Genomic DNA, 24,224 nt, shown 5'->3' with positions numbered 1-24,224 from the left:
CCACACCCCAATCCCTCATACCTGACCAAGATGCTTGTTTATGTTCCTCCATTCAAAGGGAAACTTGGGTGGAAAAGTTGAGAAATGCTATTTTTATACAAAGTGGAAGTTTATGTGCCAGCAAATGGTGAGTGGTGGAGAGCTGAGGCTTTTACGTTACCTATGCCAACAGGTGAGGCAGGCTGTGCCTAAGAGCTCTTACCACCATACCTCCCAGAATCAGCACACCAAGAAGACACATGGAGGCTTCTGGGTCACACAGACCTGGGCTTGGATCCTGGCTCTCCAACATACTACCTTTATGACCGTGGGTAAGTTACCTTACCTAGCTGAGCCTTCATTTCATCAGCTGCAAGATGGCGATTAAAATAACATATTTCATAGGTGGCCATGAGGAGTCTAAGAAATCATGCAGGGAAAGTGTTCTGCACAAGGTAACTATTAACATGTTAGCTAAATTTCCAGAATATATAAAGAGTGCTGAAAAATAAAGAAAACAAAATGGTCAAAATCAATTGAAAAGTGGGCAGAAAGCATGGGCATTGTACCGAAAAGGAAATAAAAATAGCTTTAAATGTATGAAATATGCAACTTCACTCATAAAAGAAATAAGAACACAACTCAAATAAGATAACATTTTTTACCTACTGATGGTAAAGATTTTAAAATTTGATAACATTCTATTGTTGAAAGTGGGGAAAGAACTATAGTCATACAATATTGATGATAGTGCAAGTTGTGGAGGGTAATCAGTAATATCTATCAAAATTATAAAAGCTTATGCTTAGACATAATTCCACTTTCAGGAATTTAAACTATAGAAATAGTAGCAATCCTAAATAGACGAATGAAGACTTTTAGAGCATTTTTGTTTGTTTGTAAATGTCCAATAATAAAGAAATATACACACAGTGGAATACTATATAGCTATCAACAAGAATAAGGCAGCTCAATGTACATTGATATGGAATGAGCTTGAGGCATGTTACATGAAAAAAGAAAGGAGCAAAACAGAGGTACAGCCCTGGCCGAGTAGCTCAGTTGGTTAGAGCATCGACCTGATACACCAAAATTGAAGGTTCGATCCCTAGTCAGGGCACATACAAGAATCAACCAATGAATGCATAAATAAGTGGAACAACAAATCAATCTCTCTCAAAAAAATAAATCAATAAAAATAGTTTAAAAAGCAGAGGTACAGCATGCTAGTTATAAACATATGCATAGATAATAGATGCACATATGAGCATATATTTGAACTAGTTTATATACAATGGCCTGAGGCCTTACATGACCTAACTTGACCCTTGGCACCTTGTCATGACCCCTCTGACTCATCTCTCCCCCAGCTCTGCTCCACCTACACTGGCCACCTTGCTTTCTGAGACACCCCACTTATCTGCCTGCCTTAGAGTTTTGCAATGGCTGCCAGGTAAGTTGTCCTAAACGGGGCTCACTTCTTCCCCTCCTTCAACGCTTTGCTCAAATCTTCCCTTCCCAGTGAGACCTATACTGACTACCCTGATTAAAACTACATCCCTTGCCGAAACCGGTTTGGCTCAGTGGATAGAGCGTCGGCCTGTGGACTGAAAGGTCCCGGGTTCGATTCCAGTCAAGGGCATGTACCTTGGTTGCGGGCACATCCCCAGTGGGAGGTGTGCAGGAGGCAGCTGATCGATGTTTCTCTCTCATCGATGTTTCTAGCTCTCTATCTCTCTCCCTTCCTCTCTGTGAAATATCAATAAAATATATATATATATATAAAATAAATAAAACTACATCCCTCACCCTTTATTTCCTCTTATCCTACTCCTTTTCTTTTTTTCACAGTACTTATCAACTGCTAACATTTTATTATTCAATGTGCTTAGGTGCTATGTTTATGGCTTATTGTCTATTTCCCTCCAGTAGAATGTAAACTACAAAGGGTAAGGATCTTTGTTTTGTTCAGTGTTAAAACCAAGCATAAAATACCTAGTAGGTACTCAATAATTATTTGCTGAATAAGGGAATGAAAAAGATACACAAGAAACTGGTAACAGTTGTAACCCCCAGGGAGGGGAACTGAGTTATTAGAGGTAAGGATGGGAAGGAGACTTACTTTTCAGTACATACCCTTGTATACTTTGTACCATATGCTTGTATTAACTGATAAAATTTTAATAAAAAATTTTATGCTAAAACTGGAAAAAGTGACAACCTGGACTCAACCCTTCACCTGACATACGATGGTCCAGGTGCAGAGCAGTTAAGTAATTTGTACACAGCCAGAATTTAAACCCACATCTACTAACTCTAGCTCTTAACCATTATGCCATAGAGCCTTTTGATTTGGGGCTCTGTCAGCCCATTTAATGAAGCATGATAGAAATGCCCAGGTATTCCAAAGTTGATGGTTTTCCATTACAATGAACTCCAAGCGATGGTCTCAGTTCTTTTGATACATGAGATTTTGGCTGTACTGTGCTTAGCTTAACATAAATGGGAATACTGGCCTTGGGGATTCTTTTATGAGAATTTCACTGTCAAAATAAAGTGTTAATCTCAGTCCCTTGGTAGTTAGAAGCACAATGTTCTTGAACCCTGCACTCCCAGGTATTTCTTCTTCCCAAGCAGTCAAGAGGTCTGGATGAGCTGCTGGGTGTTGGGGATTGAGGGAGGGATTAGGGGGTACTTGGCCTAAGAGTATTCCTAGGGGCTGTGAAAGGATGCCTGTTGAGCCTCCTGAACATGGCTGACTGGTGGGAGGCTTTCTGGGCCCCAACCAGTTGGTGCATCCGCCGCCGCTGCTGCAGCCAATAGAGCATCTCCACTTTGTCAAGCTTCATCTTGTCCAGGTAGCGCCGCCCCTTGAACGTCACCGGCTCACCAAAGATGACCTCAACCTCCTCTAGGAGCGAAACCAACGGAGCCTCCATTAGATTGAGCTTCCTATGTAGACGGTTTCGGATTTGATTCTCCTCCAATAAACGAGTCAGATCCATGTCAGTCTTTTGGAAGAAACGGTTGGGGTCAGAGGCGTGTCGCTCAAACCACTCCAGTTTCCCCAGCAATATCTCCCGCAGCTGAATGGGCTGCAGGGTCTGCTCCCAGGCACTCACCAATAAAGGCAGCTGCCTCAGACGGGCGTTGGAGCTGTACTTGATAGCCATGTCCAGCCGGTCCTTGTCAGGAACCTCAAGAATGGACCACAGCCGCTCCAGACGCTTCTGCAGACTCCGGATTTTGTAAGGTTCTCCCAGGAGGCTGGTCCTCCTAGTTTCTAGACTGTGCTCCAGCACTGTGTTCCAATCCCACTCCCCCGGCACAAAATCTGGCTCTTCATCTTCTAGCAATGGAGGTGGGTGCTGAATCTTTAGGGACTCTCTGACAGGGGCCACGATCTCCATAGGAACATCCTCTTCGTACATTTGGAAGATGACATGGAGGAAATCTGTCTCCTGGTTGGTGAGGTATTTGAAGTAGTCATCCACAGACAAGGCATTTTTCGACCAGTTCATTCCTGAGATCTTGTTTGGCTGTCCCTCCCAGCCTTTGTTTACTTGGAATGATGAAAGAGAGGACTGTACAGTGTTTACTCTTTTGGGACAAAGACCAACCAGCTTGGGGTTGATGACACGATGCTGCTTTTCTTGATGCAGAAAGGCTGAGGATAGGAACATTGACCAGTCTTTATTGGTTGCAGGCTCAACCAAGGGTCCCTGGTCAAACGAGAAGTGGTCAATAGAGACACGGCTCATCAACTCCTTATAGACCTCCCTGATGCTGTTCCCAACGAAGCGATCAATATCCATTTCCTCGATAAGTTTGGAATCCAGTTCACCAGCCAGGTGGTTGTATAAGGCTCCAGTCCCTTCAACGTGGAAGGAATCCAAAAACTTTCTCTCAGAGACCTGTACACCAGCTGCCTGGACCACGATCTGATTTCTTAGCTTCAAAGTAACTGTCACTGGCTGTGGGTGAAGTGGAGGGGGTTTGGGGAACTGGGGACCCCACTGCCCAGAGGTTTCTTCTTCCTCATTCAACATTCTCTGCATCTCTTCTATGCGATGTGCCGTGGCTGGGTGATGGGTCAGGGCCCCCAGGAGCGGGGACACACCTGAGTCCATTGGTGAGTAGCGAGTCCACTCCAATTTCATGTTCTTCATTATCTGCTTCAGGTCCTCGGCCACCATGTCCTCTACTAGCTCTGGTTTGCTCTCTGCAAACAGGACCAGTGGGGTCAAGGGACGAGGGAGGAGTGGAGGAAGGCCCAATTCATCTGCTAGCTTCCAGCCCTCACGCAGAGAGGGCATGGACTGGCCCTTGTGAAGCCGGGAGTAGAGAGGCAAATAGGAGATGGGGGAAGACACGCTGGTGCGAGCCACCGAATACCTGGGCAGTGACTCCACCTGTGAGGAAGTGAAGCTTTCTCCCTTCTTGTGCATGGCAGGCAGCCAGCGGAGAGTCTTTCTCTTTAGCTGAGGGATGGACTTTAATTCCTTCACAGGATCGGGTCTAGGCTCACTGAGAAACTCTCGCGAGCGGCTGAGTTGGATGAGATAGTTCAGGTTGAGGTTGCAGTATGGTATTTGAGCGAAACTGGTGCTGTGAGGCCTGTGAGGCTTGGAAGCCGCAGGGTGTCTAAAGGGGCGCAGCTTGTATATGCCGCCCTGGGCCTGCTCCACTTTCAGCAGGGTGCGGAAGTCGGCGAGCAGGCCACGGTAGACCTCGGGGCTAGTGAGGCAGATGGTGCAATCCCTGGCGAGGCTGGCGGCCAACCGGGTGAGCGTGGCGGATTCAGTGAAGACATGTGAGGAGGTCGGCATTGTCTTCAGCAGATGCAGGTAGCGTAAGAAGAGCTGCTCGCAGCTGAGCAGCACGTAAACCAGCACCCGCTTCCGCAGCCTCTGGTTGTTGAAGTGACTCAGACTAGGTTCGGCGGGAGGCTCCTGCCAGCTGCACTTTATCTCGTCCAAGATGACCTCTAGGAAACGGAGTGGGCCCGCAGGAGGCATCCGCTCCGCCAGCTCGCACCTGGTCAGCCGCTTGGCCACCTGGCGGCACAGTGATGCCACGGTCAGCCGTGAGACGGGTAGGGACGGTAGCATGGGGACCTCCTGCGGGAGGCGCTTCTGAGCCTCTGGGTACGCCTTCCTGCTGGGGAAGAGCGACAGCGGATGCAGCAACCGGTGATAAAACCGCTGGAGCTCAGGTTCAGGTTTAAAGGGCTCCATTTTAGCGCTGGCGCCGAAAGCTGTCGAGGTAGAGGCGGCCAAACGGTTACTAAGGCAACCAGGGATCTAATAGCCAGAGTGCGCTTGCGCGGCCAGTGCTCACAGCGCCTTGAACCTTGGGGATGGGCGGGCCTTGCGCGCGCGCGCGCGCCAGGAGGCGGGGCAAAGTCTGGCTTCCGAGGCTCCGCCTCCTCGTGATGCTGCTTGGATTTCCGCCGTCGGACTCTAGCTGTTCAGATCCTCCTGTCAGTGACTGGGTCCGAGATGGCGTCGGACTCGGGGGACCGTGAGACCGCCTGCACGGTGAGGGAGCCTCGCGGGACAGAGAGCCACGACCCCTAGGGGTGATCGTTAACTCGAGAAGGGGGCGGAAGGAAGAAGCAGGCACTAGGGGCGGGACCTGGGGACCCGGCTTGAAAAGTGGGAAAGTAGGAGAGTCCTTGGCTTTAATGTTGGAGGGTGGTGGTCCTGAAATGATCTTGAGTGATAATGAAGAAGGCGCTTGAGGAGGGGTCGGGCGTTTCCCCAGGCCTTTGGGGTGGTTGTAGGGGAGGTAGTGAAACAGGGTCACGCAAGAGGGGTTCTCAGCTCTCATCGGCCGGTCCCTGCCGTCTTTGCAGTTGGAGTTCGCCGTGCAGATGACCTGTCAGAGCTGTGTGGACGCAGTGCGCAGGTCCCTACAAGGGGTGGCAGGTAAGAGCCAGTACATTTTCTGAGAACCGTCCAGAGGCCTCTGGGAGAGGTAGGCAAACCCTACTACCTTGAGGCAAGGGAAGGAACCAAGCGTCAGCTTTGGGTTTGGACAGGCTGCCTTCCAAGCTTTGTGACCTCAGGTCAGTTGTGTAACCTTCTAGCCTCGTTTCCTCACCTGCCAGATGAGGACAGTATCACCATCCTGATGTGTGTAAAGCAGAGCACACAGCTTTTGGCATACCTTGCAGGCCAGGGCCACAGGGCCACAACACTTCCCCGCCACCCTCCCCCACAGCCCCCATGCATCAAGAGGCACCTGTAGGTGGATCTGGAACTCCAAGGCATCACAGGCTGCTGGGTGGCCCAGGATGAGATGTTGTGTGGAGTGAGGGACATTGGTTATCTGTAGGGTTTCCTTTTCACAGAATTGCCCTGTTCCTTTTTTAGAGAAATTTTTTATGAGTTTATTTGAGCCAAACTAATGATATGTGCCAGGGAACAAGATCTCAAATGTTCCCAGAATTGCCTTGTTCTTGCAGAGGAGGAGATGTCTGTGTCTGCCTGATCTATTACAAATTCTACTGTTCCCGGGCAGTGTCCAGGATGCTGCAGGGGATCTGAAGAAGCAGCCGATGAGACCTCTTGGAGCCACAGCCCAAATATTCCCGTCTCTCACGTGCTGCCTCCTCCCAGTTGCATTTCTCAGTTCTGCCTCCTTTGAGCAAGCACCTTGTCTGTATCACAGTTGTTATTCCCTTCTCTGCCTGATGGTTAACCCAGGCATAGTCTGAGTTCTCCCACAGCCTGGGAGCTCCCTGAGGAGGAGGATCAGTACTTCCCCTGACGCTGGCCTCCTCCATGCCAAGTACACATTTGTTGAAAGAATACGGAGGAGGGAAACCAAAGATAAAGGGAAGGCCAATGGTCAGTAGCATTCAGTTCACAGGGCGCTAGCTGAACATGGCATGAAATGCCTCATTTAACATGTCTTCTGGCCTGCCCAGGGCTCCCCTGGACTTTCCCCTCCAGTGCAGCAAACACACTCACTGAGGTCAGAGCAGAATGATTGTCTTCACTTTGGCAGCACGTATACTAAAAGCGGAATAATACAGGGAAGATTTGCATGGCCCTTAAAAAAAAAAAAAGAACAAGAGAATGATTGTAAGCCCTACAGGTGAGAGCAGCATTTAGAGCCGTGGTTCTCAACCTTTCTAATGCCGCGATCCTTTAATACAGTTCCTCATGTTGTGGTGACCCCCAACCATAAAATTATTTTCGTTGCTACTTCATAACTGTAATTTTGCTACTGTTATGAATCGTAATGTAAATATCTGTGTTTTCCGATGGTCTTAGGCGACCCACAGGTTGAAAACCGCTGCTGTAGAGCCTAAGACCATCGGAAAACACAGATATTTACATTACGATTCATGAACAGTAGCAAAATTACAGTTATGAAGTAGCAACGAAAATAATTTTATGGTTGGGGGTCACCACAACATGAGGAACTGTATTAAAGGGTTGCGGCATTAGAAAGGTTGAGAACCACTGATTTAGAGGATTCAAGGGTTCTCTTAAAAGGCTTGGGAGCCCTGAATATCTGAATGAAAGAGAAGCCCCTTTCTTCCTTTTTTGAGTTGGCTTAATGCTCTGCAAAACTCAGCATGTGTCAGAATTATCCCACAGGCTGTGTACACACAGGGGTGACTTTGGGGACTTGAGGGGCAATTGAAACATAGTGACTCTCGAACCTGACCCTCGTGGAACACACAGAGCTCCTGCCCTCACAGAGGACTGAAATCAGTGCAGCGTGAGTTACGAGGGGAAGTGGCAGCTGCTACAGGAGGGCAGAGGAGGGGGTCCCAACCCAGCTGGAGGCCGGGAGCTGCTTATCAGGTGAGCAGTGCCCAGGTGAAGTGCTCGGGCTCTGGAGCTAGGCTGCCTGGGATGCATTCCAGTTCCACAGTTTACTACAATGTGACTTTGAGCAAGCTTCTTAATTTCTCTGTGCCTCAGTTTCCTCATCTGTAACATGAGGATAATACCGTAGTACTCAACTCACAGGGTTACTTGAGTGTGGAAGGAGGTACTACAGGTAAAGTACGAAAAAGTCCGCAGTGCATGCTCAGTACATGTTAGCTCTCATGATGATGGTGCTAGAACCCTTTCTTATGTACGTATGAGCTTGATTGAGATGTACTTCACATATCACAAAATCACCATTTAAAGTATACAGTCCAGTGGTGTTTAGTATACTCACAGAGGTGTGCAACCATCGATTATATTTCATCACCTCATGAAGAAACTGAACCCTTTAGTTACCACCTTCCTACTCCCCTACCCCCTAATCTCCCTTCTGTCCTTATGGATTTACCTATTCTGGACATTTCCTCCAGAATGCTATAATCTAATACGTGGCCTTTTATGACTGGCTTTTTCATAACAATATTTCCAAGGTTCATCCATGTTGTAGTACATAGTGCTTCGTTCCTTTTTATGGCTGAATAGTATTCCACTTTATAGAAATACCACATTTTTAATCCATCAGTGTATGGGCATTTGGATTGTTTTCACCTTTGGCTACTATGAATAATGCTTCTCTGATAGCCCACTTTTATAAAAACATTTTCTTAAAATTATGTATGTTTCAAAAGTTATAGATAACGCCTGGCATGTAATAAGGACTCACAACAACCCTGGGAGTGGTGACATTATCCTCACTTTCTTTATAAAGAAACAGCCTTAGAGAGGTTAAGGTCCTTACACAGCTAGAAGGCAACTTCCGAGCCTGCCTCCAGCCATGGAAGGTTGGTGAAGATGGGGACGCGAGTCATTCTCTGCTTCTCTTCTCCCTGTTCCCAGCACAGGGGTGCCCGCCCTCTGCTGCCCTCAGCCCCTTCTTTCCTCCCAGGTGTCCAGAGTGTAGAGGTGCAGTTGGAGAACCAGATGGTCCTGGTGCAGACCACCCTGCCCAGCCAGGAGGTGCAGGCCCTCTTAGAAGGAACAGGGCGGCAGGCAGTACTCAAGGGCATGGGCACTGGCCTATTGCGTGAGTAACTACTGGGGCCTTGGCCTTGCCTTTCTGGGCGGGAGGCAGCCAGGGACTGGTATAAATCTAACCATAGGATTTTGTGGCTTTGGGTTGGAGAGACTTTGGAGAAGGTGTGAAAGTTATGTGGGGCTCTCTCCATGCCCTTCCCCAGCTGATGAAGAGGTGGTTCTGGGTGAGGTGGCAAACCAACCCAGGTGTCTAATACCTTGCAGAGAATCTGGGGGCAGCAGTGGCCATTCTAGGGGGCCCTGGCCCTGTGCAAGGGGTGGTACGCTTCCTACAGCTGACTCCTGAGCGCTGCCTCATTGAGGGAACCATTGATGGCCTGGAGCCTGGGCCACACGGACTCCATGTCCATCAGTTCGGGGACCTCACAAGGAACTGCAACAGGTAAGTTGTCTGTAACCTCCCTTGCAGCATCCTCATCCCCCCCAGTTGTGTACTCACTATGTGCAGGGGGCTATATTCAGCCCTTTACACACACTTTCACACTTGGTCCTCATAAGTACTCTGTGAGGCATATACACACAGGCCCATTCTACAGATGAGGAAACTGAGGCTCAACGAGGTTAAATGATTTGTCAAAGGCCCCAGAGCATGTAAATAGTAGAGTGAGGATTTGAACCAAAATCTGACCTTGATGGTCCTGCTCATAGCTACCTTACTGTCTCTAAGATGGAAGGTGACTCCTGGACACGGTGACTCCCTGTGTCATGGTGTTTGTCATACTATTAGTTGTTTACTCATTTGTGTCTCCCTTAGAAGCTCATTGAGGGCAGGACCAATGTTCGATTCTTCTTAGTACCCTCAACCCAAAGCCTGGCATAGAGTGAGCCTGTTTGTTGAATGAATGCATGCATGAATGAATGAATGAACGACAGAAAGAAACAAATGTAGTTAAAGTAAGAGGATGGATCATCTGGCCTGTGAGCTGCTGTTTCACTGCCTACCTGCTACCTTTTCTTCTTAGCTGTGGGGACCACTTTAACCCTGATGGAACATCTCATGGGGGCCCTCAGGACTCTGACCGGGTAAGTGTCCAGCTCTGTGAGGCTTAGGCTGAGACAGAGCCCAAGGTCTCCAGAGATAGGCAAGCAGCCCTTGGGGCCTTTGAGTGAGATTCCTTGTTGGTGGGGTCTTTTCCCTTCACCTTATTTTGTTCCAGTTAGGAGCATTTATTGACACTTTCCGTCAATGGCGGGGGCGACCATTGAGTGTTCTGGTTGTAGCACAGTGAGAATCCTGGCTGGCAGCCCCTGGGAGCCCAGAGCAAGCCCCTGGTGAGCCCTAAAGGGTGTGGGCAGTGGGAAAGCTTCCTGGGGAGGTGACAGTGTAGAAGTTGAAGGTTTTACCTAAACTGAACAGGCCATTCCCCAGTGCTCCAACTCCTGGTCCCAGAGTTTCATTTTTCACCAGAGAAATGTTTTTCTCATTGATAGTGAGTTATGTGTTGCCTTAATGATGTTTGCCCTATTTGAGTACTGCTTGTTCTGTTGGTTACTCAATGTTTTGATTTAAATTAACTCATTGTTTTTCTTTAGGTAAATTGGGTTATTTTTAGTGCTTTAGTCTGTCACGGAGTTTCAAACATATTCTAAAGTAGAGAAACTACTGTCCTGAACCCGCAGGTCCCTATTCCCCAGCTTCAGCAGTCACCACCTCAGGCCAGTCCTGTTTCATCTACACCCCTGGCCCTTCACCATTATTTTGAATCAAAGCAAGACATTATTTTATATAATGAAGGCAGATTGGTTTTTTAACGAGACACTTGATCTTGCCACAGAGAATGAAAAACCAGTACTTCCAGCCTTAATAGGAGGATCATTGTAGAAATAAATCAGTTCAGGCTTAGACCACGTTCTGTGTCCTGCCAGGGACTGAGGTCCCTTTATCTTTGTTCAAGTGATTAGCAAATGTTCGAGAGGTGTTAAAGGCCTGTGAACACCAAATGGAAACTTTGTCCTGGATGTCAAATAAGTGATTTAATGTTTCCTAATGCCCTGTCCTCACACACCTAATACCACCTACTTCACCTCCTGCGTTGTGTGTTCCACCTATGCGGGTTTCAGTACCAGGCAAGCTCTGGGTCCTGGTCCTGGAAGGTGGGGACTCCTCTTCACCCCCCACTCCCCAGGACCTTCTGCCACAACACAAATGAAAACATGGTGTGTGTTTATATTTCATGTAACTGATTTTTTTTTTTTTTTACTTTTGATAGCTGTCACATTTCTCATGGTCAAGAGTTTTTACTCCCCCCCTCCCGCCCCCACCCCCACCCCCATCCCCCGAGTTTGAGAAGCCTTTCTGTCGCGTCCATTGCACCGTGGCATGCTTGTGTTTAGTGTATCAGTTATATATTGCTGTGAAGCAAATGACTCCAAACTTAAGGGTTTGAAACCACAAGCATTTATCATCTCATGTTCTGTGGGTGCAGTTTAGCTGGGGGCCTCTGGCTTAGGGTCTCAGGCTGCAGCCAAGGTGCTGGCTGGGGCTGCAGCCATCTCCATGCTCAAGGCGGGAGGATCCGCTTCCACACTGGCTCGTGTGGCTGTGGGCAGGCCTGCGGGCCTCCCTGGCTGTTTTGGCCAAACATCAGTCCTTTGCCACGTGGGCCTCACCCCAGGGCAGTTCACAGCACAGCAGCTGGTTTCCCTTGAGCAAGGGAGTGGGAGAGGGCATCCAAACGGAAGCCATACTTTTTTTGGTAACCTAATCTTGGAAGTGACACTAGGCGCAGCCCACCCTCAGGGGAGCACAGGGTGTGAATACAGGGGAGGTGCACCTTACAGGCTGTCTTCCTCACTGAGCCTTGAAAGGGGCTGAGCAGGAAGTAGGCAGGTTTGACAAACAGGAATGGCAGGCTCAGCAGAGGAAACCCCACAGGCAGAGCCCTCGAGACGTGAAACTGCCGGAAGCATCTGGGAATTGACAGCCCCGAGTCTCTCATGAAGTGAAGGTTTTTGTTTTTTGTTATTTAAAAAAATATATTTTATTGAGTTTTTACAGAGAGGAAGGGAGAGGGATAGAGAGTTAGAAACATCGATCAGCTGCCTCCTGCACACCCCCTACTGGGGATGTGCCCGCAACCAAGGTACATGCCCTTGACCGGAATCGAACCTAGGATCCTTCAGTCCGCAGGCCGGCGCTCTATCCACTGAGCCAAACCGGTTAGGGCGAAGTGAAGGTTTTTGAAGAGCAAGAGACCACCCCGTGACTTAGGCCCTGGTCCGGGACCCTCTCAGGGCCGAGAATCAGAAGGAGCTGGAGCCAGCTGCTCTGTTGTGCCCAAGCCCTTGATGTAGACAGAGGAAGACTTGAGCACTGCATGGCCAAGGCGACCCTGACAGCTGGCAGGTTTCTTGTGGATTTCAACATCTGGTTTCGGCCAGATGGAAAGAGTTCAATGTGGGAATTTACAGCCAAGCCTGGTTGTCCTGTTCCATGTCTCCGAAGTGGTCTCAGCTTCCTTCCCTTCTCTCCTTGTCCCCCTCCAGTCCTTTCGCTTCATGCTTAGTGTTTCTGTACCGGAGGGATTGCTCCGGAGCATGGGGTCACCATGTCATGCCCCAGCCTGAAGCCCTTCTTGGTCCCCCAGTGCCTGACGGTACAGGCCCTGCTGGGCTGCTTGGTGTGACATTTGAGGCCACCTGGCCCAGTTTCACCCACTGTGTCGGGAGGGATTGGAAAGGCTGCCTCTCCGGACCCTCTACGGGGGCGCACCTGTGAGCCGCACTCCTGCTACTGCTCCCTTAGCCAAGTCCTGAAAACCCTCCCCAAGGCTCTATGTCCTTGCCTCCCCCGCCTTATCTTTCTACCATAAAAGCCCCAACACAGGACGTAACCAAAGAGCCAGATGTAAGCAGCAGATGTCTGTCTGGGAAACAAGATTAAGAGAAGCGGCTCTTCTTGCTGCTTGTCAAACCCGTCATACGGTGACATGCGTTGCATCCCACAGAGGCATAGGCACTTGCTTCTGCCCAAGTGTCAGGTTGGGGATGTGAGTCTCTGTGACTCATCTGTAGGCCTTGTCACTAGAACACACACTGTTGCACTAACCCTGTGTGTCACAGTCACTCGTCTGTCCCACATCTGGCCCCCACTGAGCTGCGAACCCTTGAGGGTGGGGACGCCATATGCACCCCCCATGCCTGGCAGAGGGTGTCTGATTTAGGAGATGCTCAGTAGATGTGTTACATTTTTATTACCTTCCAGGGCAGAGCCAGCTTCTGGGGAGAGCCTGGACAGGCCTTTGCCCCTGTGTTTCTTCTCGCTGCTCCCGGAGGCTGGACATCAGGGAAAGGATGCTAGCTGCCTCTAAGGGTCAAGGAGCCAAGCGTGGCCAGCTTAAGCCCAGAGCAACTGTCGATTGCCAAGGGCTCAGAGTCATCAGGAGGCTGGAGAACTGGGCTTGGAAAGAAGTAGGAACTGGGTTAGCTCCTGAGGCCAGGAGGCAAGGCTGGCAGCGGCCTCGTAGGAGAAGCAGTCTGGTCCAGTGGTCATGGCTTCCTAGGAAGGGGTCACCGGCCGTTTTCAGGGTGCTCTCATCCTGCCCAGGATTTCGGTTCCAGGGAGGGAGCATCCAGTGGCTTCCTGTGTCCTGGGCCATCGCTTTATCCTACCTGACTGTACCCCAGGGGGACTCTGGTACTTTTGGGGAGTCAGATACTGGGAAGCCAGAACCTCGCAGCTGGGCTCCATGTGCTCTTGCCCCCTGGTCTCATTGCAGCACCGGGGAGACCTGGGGAACGTCCACGCTGATGCTAATGGCCAAGCCGTCTTCAGGCTAGAGGATGAGCAGCTGAAGGTAAGCTGGAAAACAGTGGGGACCTTTCCTCACAGGTGGGTCCACTGTCTGAGACCGTTTGTTGTCCCCGCTCGAAGGTATGGGATGTGATTGGCCGGAGCCTGGTCATTGATGAGGGAGAAGACGATCTGGGCCGGGGCGGCCATCCCTTATCCAAGATCACGGGGAACTCAGGAGAGAGGTGGGTAATGCCGCCCCGGCAGGAGGCTGTGCTCTGCCAGCCGTGCATGCGAACCCCACAAGCGGCCCAGACACGTGCCCACTCTTGACCACACATTCTTCTGCAGGTTGGCCTGTGGCATCATTGCACGGTCCGCTGGCCTTTTCCAGAACCCCAAGCAGATCTGCGCCTGCGACGGCCTCACCATCTGGGAGGAGCGAGGCCGGCCCATTGCTGGCAAGGGACGGAAGGAACCGTCCCAGCCCCCTGCCCACCTCTGAGCAAGGCCTCAGCCTCAGTCTCAGGTCCACCGTCCTCCCAGCTGATGCCCTCCTCCTCCAGGGGATGGGGAGCCCTGCCTGCCTAGTCCCAGAACGAGGGTACGGGGTGTGCAGGGGTTGCTGTGATGCTCCCTTGGCGAAGTAAAGTTTTCCTGTTCTTATGGAGCTCTGTTTGGTCCATGTCCCCGTGTCCCATGGGCGTGGTGAACACAGTCCGTCTGTCCCTGCCCTCCCCTTCGAGAGCCAGCTCTTGGGTTTTAGAGCCATACAAAACTGGATGTAAGTCCACACGCCTCCCGAGGGCAGCCCCCTCCTCAGGATCACAGTGAAGGACCACAACAGTCGTATTGCTGCTTGTGCCTTGTCTCCCGCCCCTCCCTGTGGCCAGTGGAACCCAGTGTGGACAGCCACCTCCGGACTTGGGGGTCAAGAGATACTCCTACGTCCTCCCAATGCATCCCCCTTTTATTTTTTTTATTTTTTTAAAAAATATATTTTATTGATATTTTACAGAGAGAGGAAGGGAGAGGGATAGAGAGCTAGAAACATCGATGAGAGAGAAACATCGATCAGCTGCCTCCTGCACACCTCCCACTGGGGATGTGCCCGCAACCAAGGCACATGCCCTTGACCGGAATCGAACCCGGGACCCTTCAGTCCGCAGGCCGACGCTCTATCCACTGAGCCAAACCGGTTTGGGCCGCATCCCCCTTTTAAAAAAGTCATCTGTCTTGAATGATTTCTTTACTCACAAGAGGAAGACTCTGAATTAATCTAATAATTGCTTGGCACAGGGCCTGGCACATGGTAAGTTAAAGGAGCAGTGGCTGTGATTCTGAGACCAAATGGGGCCCCGGAGGCAGCCCCAGTCAAGCTCCTGTCTCACAGAGATGGCCGATATCCAAGGGTTAGTGTGTGGGGCCAGGGATTCTGGTCCTCCCCACTCACCTGCTTTGCTGCCCACCCCTACCCCACCTGGACTGTGTCAGGCTCGCTCATCTGTGACAAAATGGCTTTTATGACACGTGGGCTGTCGGAGTACAAACTTTGCCCTTGGCGCTGCCTGCAGGAACCAGGTGGGTGGTTTCGCATTTAGCTGGCCTTGCCCGCCCGAGATGAGCCTGGCTCTGCTTCCATTTCCAGGCCCTGCCTGGTTCCCCGTGGAGGTTGCTGGCTGCGCCTCTAGCCCCAGCCCTTAGACCCTGCTCTTTCTTGCCTGACCTCTCTGGTTGCTTTCCAGCATCCCTTGTTTCTTGGGAAACCAAATCCTTTTAATCCTGGGGCCCCGGCTGTCTTTCCATGTCCGCCTCATTGCAAGAACTCCTCCTGGACTCTGCCCACAGCCAACCCCTGACCTCCACTCACCCTTCTGCTGGAAGAATGGCTGGATTTAACCCTTTTATGGCTGAACTGCTCACCATCCTCTACTGTGTTTCAACTCGTAAGCATCAACATCCCCATTGGCTTTTCTTTCTTCTAAACTCTTAGCTGTATAGTTTACAAACGTTGTTTTTAATCACAGAATACTGTCCACACATCTTGACGCCCCATCTGTAAATCAGATGTGGACTATTCCGGGGCTCTGGAGAGCATAGTTTGAAAATCTTTGCCAAATTCAGACATTTTTGTGTTAGCTCTCAACTTCTGCCGTGTCCATAAACCATCTGTACTACCAAATACTTTACATTGATTCATTTTTAAACTTACTTAAAAAGGAAATTATAATCATATTTACTAATACTGAACCTATATCGTGATTATTAAGTGCCAGGCTCTGTTTTAAGCACTTTACATGCAGTAATTACTTTAATCCTCATGACAATACTACAAAGTAGGTTCTGTTTTATCCCATGTTACAGATGAGGAGACTGAAGCACAGAGGTAGTTATGGGACTTGCCCTAAGACACACAGTAACCTGGCCCAGTAACATGGCCCTATGCTCTTACCCGCTATATTAGTTCTCATTGTCAAGTATGGAAAGCAAGATTCATTTGTCATAAACAGAAGTTCGCTAGAAAAAGAACATTAAAGTAAAAATTGTTTAGCCAGGAACTGCCACAAGTTGTGTATAAACTAAGCAGTTTTGCACTGCAATTTAGGGAACCCAGACGATTTCTTTTGCCCCCCGGTTCTCTCAGCTACCATTTATCATCTCTGCCACAGCTGCTTTCTCAGCCCCAGGCTGCTTGTCCTCATGTCTCGGACCTACCGTCTCTTCTGCCCTCTTCTCCCTGAGCGCACTTCTGGCATTCCATTCTGAGTTCTGTCTGGGATTCCACGTTGTGGGTGTGTAGAGCTGTGAACACTGAAAGAACCTTTTCTTGTCTGCACTGAATTCTGGCAGAGGGGCCTGACCGGGGTCCTCTTCAGAGCAATGGCAGAGCCTCTTCTCCAGGATTCCTGGCTGGCTGTTTTCACTACTAGTGCTCTCAAGTGGGCACCCTTGTGGTCCCTGGATCGGCAGCCTGCGTGTCACCTGGGAATGTTTGGAATGTAAATTCTGGGGCTTTCACTCCAGATTTACTGAATCAGAAACTGTACATTTTTTAAGAAATAAAGAAAAAAAATTTAAAAAAGAAAAGGAAACTGTGTGCTCTCTGGCAGTGTTCTCAGTGGTTAGAGCATTGGATCGGTCTCGGGTTTGGGTTCCAGGCAAGGGCATGTACCTGGGTTGCAGGTTCGATCCCCGTACCCTTGCCCCCACCCCCCATAGGGACGCATTGGGGAGGCAACCAATTGATGTGTCTCTCTCACATCTATGTTTCTCTCTCCCTCCCTCCCTCCTTCCCTTCCATTCTCTAAAAATCAATGGGAAAAAATATCCTCAGGTGAGGATTAACAAAATAAATAAATAAATTACATTACAGTGTTTTTTTTTAAAAAAAGAAACTGTGGGTGAAGCCTAGAAATCTGTCTGAACAGGCTGCCAGGTGATTTTGAAGCACACTAAATATTGAGAACTACTAGTCTCAACTTTTTACTCAACTGGGGGCCGCCCTGGCCAAGTGGCTCAGTTGGTTGAAGTGTCTCCCAGTGCACCAAAAAAAAGGTGCAGGTTCTGTCCCAGGTCAGGGGCGGAGGGGAGGCAACCGATCAATGTTTCTCTCTCATATTGGTGTTTATCTCTTCCTCTCCCTCCCTTCCTCTCTCTCTAAAAATCAATAAAACCATATCCTCAGGTGAGGGTTAAAAATAAAAATAAAAGAACAAGATATTTTAAAAATAAGTAAAATAAATAATAAATAAATAAAAGCCCAGGGCTCAGCATCCTCCGAGTTGTCAGAGCAGTGTGTCTGATTGCTGCTCCCTGTTCTGGTGTCGGAGTAGAGATCAGGACCATCCTCCAGCCCCCAAAACGTTCCCTGTAAGTTAAATACATGTGTGTATACACTGACTTAAAGTATCTCAGCCAGAGATGGAGAGAAGATTATACTAGAAACCTACGTAAGGGAAGCACCATAACAGAGAGAGAGCTCGCTTTCAGGCAGACAGAAAAGTGCTCTGAATTCCTGGGGTCTGATTGTCTAACAAGACCCCTGTCAATTTCAGCAGGAAAGAACCCTGTCATCATGTTTATGATGTACATTAGTGGTATCAGTGCACTGAAAAGACTATTAGCAATTGCTTTATTTATTTATTTTTAAAATATATTTTTATTGATTTCAGAGGGGAAAGGATAGGGAGAGAGAGATAGAAACATCAATGATGCGAGAGAATCATGAATCGGCTGCCTCCTGCACGTCCCCTACTGGGGATGGAGCCCGCAGCCTGGGCATATGCCCTGACCAGGAATCGGACATAGGTCAATGCTCAACCACTGAGCCACAATGGGCCAGGCCAATTGCTTTTTAAAAAAGATTACTGTAATAGGCTGATAATAGCCCCAAAATTATCAGGTCCTAATCCTTGGAATCTGTCAATCTTACCTTATATGGAAAAAAGGGTCTTTGCAGATGTGGTTAAATTAAATATTTTGAGATGAAATTACCCTGGATTATCTGGATAACCCTCAGGTGAAGATTAACAAAAAAATAAATTTGTGGTAAATTTGTTATAGCAGCCACAAGAAACTGATATAATTATGATCCAATGTTTTGAAATTAATTTAAGCCTAGTGTTCCTTAAACCTTTAAATTACAAATTTTATTGTTCTATTTATAAAGCTAGTAAAATAAGAACTATTATCTCTACTTTTCTTTGGTAAAACTCAGGTTACACTGGAAACACTGGACTCCCTTAAACAATCATAGCCATTTGCAACTTAAGTTCCCCCAAGTTTTAAAAATGCATTTGGCCCTGGCTGGGAAGTTCATTTGGTTAGAGCGTTGTCCCTATACACCAAGGTTGTGGGTTTGATATTCAGTTAGGGTACATATAAGAAGCAACCAATAAATGCATAAATAAGTGGAACAACAAATAGATGTGTCTCTCTCTCACTTCCTTTCTCTTTCTAAAATCAATAAATAAAAACAATTTTAAAAATAAATAAAAGTGGCCAAAACCGGTTTGGCTCAGTGGATAGAGCGTCAGCCTGCGGACTGAAAGGTCCCAGGTTCGATTCCGGTCAAGGGCATGTAACTTGGTTGCGGGCACATCCCCAGTAGGAGGTGTGCAAGAGGCACCTGATCGATGTTTCTGACTATCTATCCCTCTTCCTTCCTCTCTGTAAAAAAATCAATAAAATATATTTTAAAAAAATAATAATAAATAAATAAAAGTGTATTTGTATATTTAATTTTCTTAAATATCACAGATGCCTGACCTAAGTGTAAACTTCCCAACATACTTCCTGGTAAATCTTAAATATATAAATACAGTGAAACTGTACTGTTAACAAACTTAAAATTATACATTGTAGCTGAAAATCACAACCCTAAAATCAATTATTAAAACCTTTTTATTTTGAAATTGTTTTAGATTAATAAGAAAGTTGTAATGTGGATGAATCTTGAAAACATTATGATAAGTGAAAGAAGCTGGACACAAGAGTTATATATTTGTATGATTCCATTTATATGAAACTAGAGGCCCGGTGCATGGATTCGTGCACTGGCGCGGTCCCTTGGTGTGGCCTGCACCCTCTCGCAATCTGGGACCCCTCAGGGGATGTCAGAGAGCCAGTTTGGGCCCAATTCCCACAGGCCAGGCCTAGGGACCCTACTGGTACATGAATCCAGCACTGGGCCTCTAGTATGCATATAAGATCTTTGGTTAATCTCTTGCCACCCTCCCCCCTCCCCCGTTCCCTCTGAGATTCATCAGTCTGTTCCATGTTTCCATGCCTGTGGTTTCCACTCCTGCATTGAGCGTCTGCCCCCTAGTGGTCAGTGTGTGTCATAGCTACCGGTCAGATGGTTGAATGGTCGGCCAGTCTGCCAGTCGCTTAGGCTTTTTTATATATACTAGAGGCCCGGCACATGAATTTAGTGCGCGGGTACAGTACCTAGGCCTGGCTTGCAATCAGGGCCATCTTCCCCAGCTGCCTGTAGCCGGCCCCGCCCCCTGTGCCACGCATCCCCGGTTCCCCACTCACCATCAGGTGATTGGAGACTGCCGGCCAGGGAAAGGGACCAAGAGGTGGTCAGTGCGCCTCAGAGTGACTGGTCCCGCAGTCATTCTGGTTGTTCTGCGTTAGGGTCAATTTGCATATTACCCTTTTATTATATAGGATATAGATGTTTTGAATAGGCAAATCCAGAGTCAGAAAGATTAGTATCACTGACCTGAAATCAAGGTGTCAGCAGGGCCACACTATCTTCAGAAAAATATTCATTACTTGCCTCTTCCAACATCTGGTGGATGTTGGAATTCCTTGGCTTGTGACCACATCACTTCAATCTTCAAGGCCAACATCTTCAAATCTCTCTCTGCTCTGTCTTCCCATCATTTTCTCCTGTGTTTATCTGTGCCAATCTCCCTCTTGCCTCCCTCTCATAGGAATATACATGCTTGTTTTTATGGCCTAGTTGAATAATCCTGGATAATATCCTCATCTAATGATCCTTAACTTAATCCCATCTACAAAGACCCTTTTTCCAAATAAAGTAACATTTCCAGGTTCCAGGGATTAGGACCTGATATTTTTGGCCTAGTAAACCACAAAACTTTTGTTTGTTAATATAATTAACTGAGGCAAAGGTCTTATAAGTAAATTTGGGCTCTGTTCACTAGTTTACAGGACAGAATTTCTAATGTTTCCTTCCATTCCTTGTAAAGAGTTAAGGTCTTTTCCTATCAGATTGCTTTATTACAGAAATTTTTACCCTGTTAACTCAGAGTTACTAAAAATTAAGCTTACTCCAAGTTTACAAAATTTGGTTTAGACCTTTGGTTCTCAATTGGGGTGTAACTGCCCCTTAGGGAACTTTTTGGGATTTGCGAGGGAGATTTTTCTGGTTGTGACAGTGCTGGGAGGGGAGGTGTTCTAGGTATGTATTGGGGGAAAGCTAGGGATCCTTGCCAACCTGCAGTGTGCAGGATAGTCAGGCGTAATAAAGACCTGTTCCATTTTCTGCTCAACTTTCAAATGTCCCACCAGATATACTTGTATGTGAAAACGTGTTTATAATTAGAATTTAATTTATTATTTTATTTATTAAAAAACAAAGCATTTCTGGTACAGTTTTAATAGACAATTAATTGTCCTGCTCTTTGTTTGGTTTGGATTATTAAGAGTTTTTGCCCATGCCGAAACCGGTTTGGCTCAGTGGATAGAGCGTCGGCCTGCGGACTGAAGGGTCCCGGGTTCGATTCCGGTCAAGGGCATGTATCTTGGTTGCGGGCACATCCCTAGTGGGAGGTGTGCAGGAGGCAGCTGATCGATGTTTCTCTCTCATCGATGTTTCTAGCTTTCTATCCCTCTCCTTTCCTCTCTGTAAAATATCAATAAAATATTTTTTTTTTTTAAAAAAAGAGTTTTTGCCCTGGCTGGGTAGCCCACTTGGTTAGAGTGTTGTCCAGATACGCCAAGGTTGTGGGTTTGATCCCTGGTCAGAGCACATACAAGAATCAGCCAATGGGTGTATATGCAGGTGGAACGGAAATTGATGTTTTTTTTCTCTCTCTCTCTCTCTCTCTCTCTAAAAAGATAAAATAAATAATAAATTTAAAATACCAAAAAAAAAGTATTGCTGGGAAAAAAGAAAAAGCTGTTTACCATTTTGAAGAATGGTATTGCTAATGGCAATGGCAATATACTCTTTGAGTTGCCAATGTGATGTCTGTGTATCAGTCTTCATTTGTAGCCAACCAGAAGATACAGTTCATTGTAGATATTTCATATCATAGACATTGTTTCATTAGAAATATATTTCTTTCTGATTCTCCTTTTTTATTATGGTTAAGGCCCTTTGGCACAGCCATGATGGGCTAGTTATGTCTCTGGGCTCCCACATGAGGAGAGAGAAAGGATCAGGGAAAGTCTGGCATCATTACCAGAGAAATAGATCCATTCGGGTATGAGGTATGTTGAAAACCAAGAGAGGAGATCTTTACTTTTGTCTTTAAACACATATAAGACATTATAATTCTAATTGAATGTTGTTTTAGAAATTAGAAGAATGCCTGGAAGACAGCGGGTGCTTAATACAATTCTAGTTGAAGTACTACAGGTTCTTTTTATTTGACTTAGAATTGTGTAGTACAGTGGTGGGCAAACTGCGGCTTGCGAGCCACGGTTTGCCGCTCTGTTGACTGAGTTTGCCGACCACTGACCTAGACTCTCAATTCCAATAATTACAGGCTATTGTTGCTCCTTGTGATTAAGCCCCTCGTGAGCCGCAGTTTGCCGACCACTGGTGTAGTATATTTTCCAATAGCTCCATTTTTTGGAGCTTCTTACTTTGTGACTTATAGGGTGCTAAATACTTTATTGTACCTTGTTTAGTGCTTACAACAACCTTGTGGTTCATAGGTGTTTACCAAGAGAAACAACCCAAAATGTATGGAATATTTTTTAGCCTTAAAAAATAAAGGCTAGCCGAAACCGGTTTGGCTCAGTGGATAGAGCGTCGGACTGCGGACTGAAAAGTCCCGGGTTCGATTCCGGTCAAGGGCATGTACCTTGGTTGCGGGCACATCCCCAGTGGGAGGTGTGCAGGAGGCAGCTGATCGATGTTTCTCTCTCATCGATGTTTCTAGCTCTCTATCCCTCTCCCTTCCTTTCTGTGAAATATCAATAAAATATATTAAAAAAATAAATAAATAAAGGCAATTTTGGCACATACTCCAACATGGATGAACCTTGAAGACATTATGCTAAGTAAGCCGGTCACAAAAGAACAAATATTTGTATGATTCCACTTACATGAGATACCTAGAACAGTCAAATTTATACAGACAGAAGAACGGTGGTTGCCAGAGGCTGAGAGGAGGAGTGAATGGGGAGTTCGTGTTAAATGGGGACAGATTTTCAATTGGAGAGAATGAAGAAGTCCTGGAGATGGGGTGTGGTGGTGGTGGTTGCGCAACACCGTGACTGTACTTTATGCCATGGAATGCTACCTTTAAAAAATGGTCAATTTTATGTTATGTGTATTTTACCACAATAAAATGAGTCTTGTAAGAAGGCCAGTTATTTTACAGGTGAAGGAGGTGATGTTCACAGATGTGAAGACTTTTGCTCACAATAACACAGCTGGCAAGTCACGATTTCTTTCTTTCTTTCTTTCTTTTTTTTTTTTTTTTTTTTGGTGTCTACAGGTATGTTTATTCATGCCAGCAAGGACCCGGCACTTCTAGATATAGCATGGTCCCCCTCGCCCCCATCGAACAGCCGAGGTGTACGCAGGGCGGATGCCCCCCCACTGCGCACCCGGCTCAGCTGCTAGTGATGACCATGAGCAGGTGCGGGACTCGAACCTTTCAGAGCTTTAGCTTTTTTATCCGCACTCCTGATCTTGTACACGATGAAACCCATCAGCCCCACGCCCACCCAGATCTCCTGGTAAACCTGCGTGTAGTAGGGCTTCATGGGGATCCACACATTTTTAATGAGGCTCTGAAACATCTCGCTGCAGGACCAACGGCTCGGGCAGCCCCGACCCGCACAGCCAGCTACTCGGGAAGCGCAAGTCACGATTTCAATGTGTCTCTAGCTCCTGGACCTTGGGTAATGGAAAGAGCACCAACTAAGCTCCAGTTCTCCCACCAGCTTGATGGTGGGCAACGCCTTTCCCTTGCCCAGTTCTGAATGGGCCTCTCATCATACAGTGACTGGGCCAGGCTGGCATAGCCAGGCTTGGTGCAGCTCGAAGAATCCTTTGCAGCCTTGACTCTGTTTGTTGGTGGATATTTCTGAGCGTGATCTTGCCCACCCGCTGAATAACATGGAATTATTTTTAAAAACCAGACACATCGCCAATGGTGAAGTTTTATTTTTCCAAAGAATGTATCTTCAGGATCTAAAGGCCATTTAAGAAGAAGATTAGCTGAAACCGGTTTGGCTCAGTGGATAGAGCGTCAGCCTGCGGACTGAAGGGTCCCAGGTTCGATTCCGGTCAGGGGCATGTGCCTTGGTTGCGGGCACATCCCCAGTGGGGGGTGTGCAGGAGGCAGCTGATCGATGTTTCTCTCTCATCGATGTTTCTAACTCTCTATCCCTCTCCCTTCCTCTCTGTAAAAAATCAATAAAATATATTAAAAAAAAAAAGAGGAAGATTAAACCTATACTAGCCAATATGGCAGCCACTGACCATAATGTAGTAATTAAACAACTGAAATGTGTCTCCAAATTGAGATGTGTTGTAATTATATAATACATAATGAATTTCAAAGACTTAGAACTAGAAAAGACTGTAGAATATTAATAATTTTACATGATTACATGATGAAATTATTTTTTTTAGATATATTGAGTTAAATAAAAGATATAATCAAAATTAGCCTGGCCAGAGTGGCTCACTGATTGAATGTCGACCTATGGATCAAGAGGCCACAATTCGATTCCTGGTCAGGGCACATGCCCGGGGTTTCGGTTTGATCCCCAGTGGGAGGCATGCAGGAGGCAGCTGATCAATGATT

At 47.3% G+C, this 24,224-nt stretch overlaps 3 protein-coding genes across 3 annotated transcripts; 1 reads left to right on the top strand and 2 right to left on the bottom strand.

The window, feature by feature from the left end:
• Positions 1–2,457: 2,457 nt before the first annotated feature.
• On the bottom strand, positions 2,458–5,216 carry CCDC87 (coiled-coil domain containing 87; the record flags this gene model as incomplete). Its single annotated transcript, XM_080641338.1, has 1 exon — positions 2,458–5,216. One exon carries the CDS (start codon positions 5,214–5,216, stop codon positions 2,664–2,666), a length of 2,553 nt encoding a protein of 850 aa, XP_080497464.1. The 3' UTR covers positions 2,458–2,663.
• A 167-nt stretch (positions 5,217–5,383) lies between these two features.
• Positions 5,384–14,368, top strand: CCS (copper chaperone for superoxide dismutase). Its single transcript, XM_080641118.1, has 8 exons — positions 5,384–5,519; positions 5,837–5,909; positions 8,818–8,955; positions 9,171–9,348; positions 9,929–9,989; positions 13,685–13,762; positions 13,840–13,943; positions 14,050–14,368. The coding sequence occupies exons 1-8, from the start codon at positions 5,481–5,483 to the stop codon at positions 14,201–14,203; spliced, it is 825 nt and encodes a 274-aa protein (XP_080497244.1). The 5' UTR covers positions 5,384–5,480; the 3' UTR covers positions 14,204–14,368.
• Positions 14,369–22,983: 8,615 nt separating this feature from the next.
• LOC308233436 (ATP synthase subunit ATP5MJ, mitochondrial) lies at positions 22,984–23,285 on the bottom strand. The gene has a single exon (XM_080640383.1). The coding sequence runs from the start codon at positions 23,209–23,211 to the stop codon at positions 23,029–23,031; it is 183 nt and encodes a 60-aa protein (XP_080496509.1). The 5' UTR covers positions 23,212–23,285; the 3' UTR covers positions 22,984–23,028.
• Between the last annotated feature and the right edge of the window lie 939 nt (positions 23,286–24,224).

The sequence above is a fragment of the Plecotus auritus genome (assembly GCF_963455305.1).
Source record: "Plecotus auritus genome assembly, chromosome: 9".
NCBI classification, from domain to species: Eukaryota; Metazoa; Chordata; class Mammalia; order Chiroptera; family Vespertilionidae; genus Plecotus; species Plecotus auritus.
The sequence above is the reverse complement of the archived record's forward strand: the minus strand, read 5'-3'. Positions and strand labels throughout refer to the sequence as shown.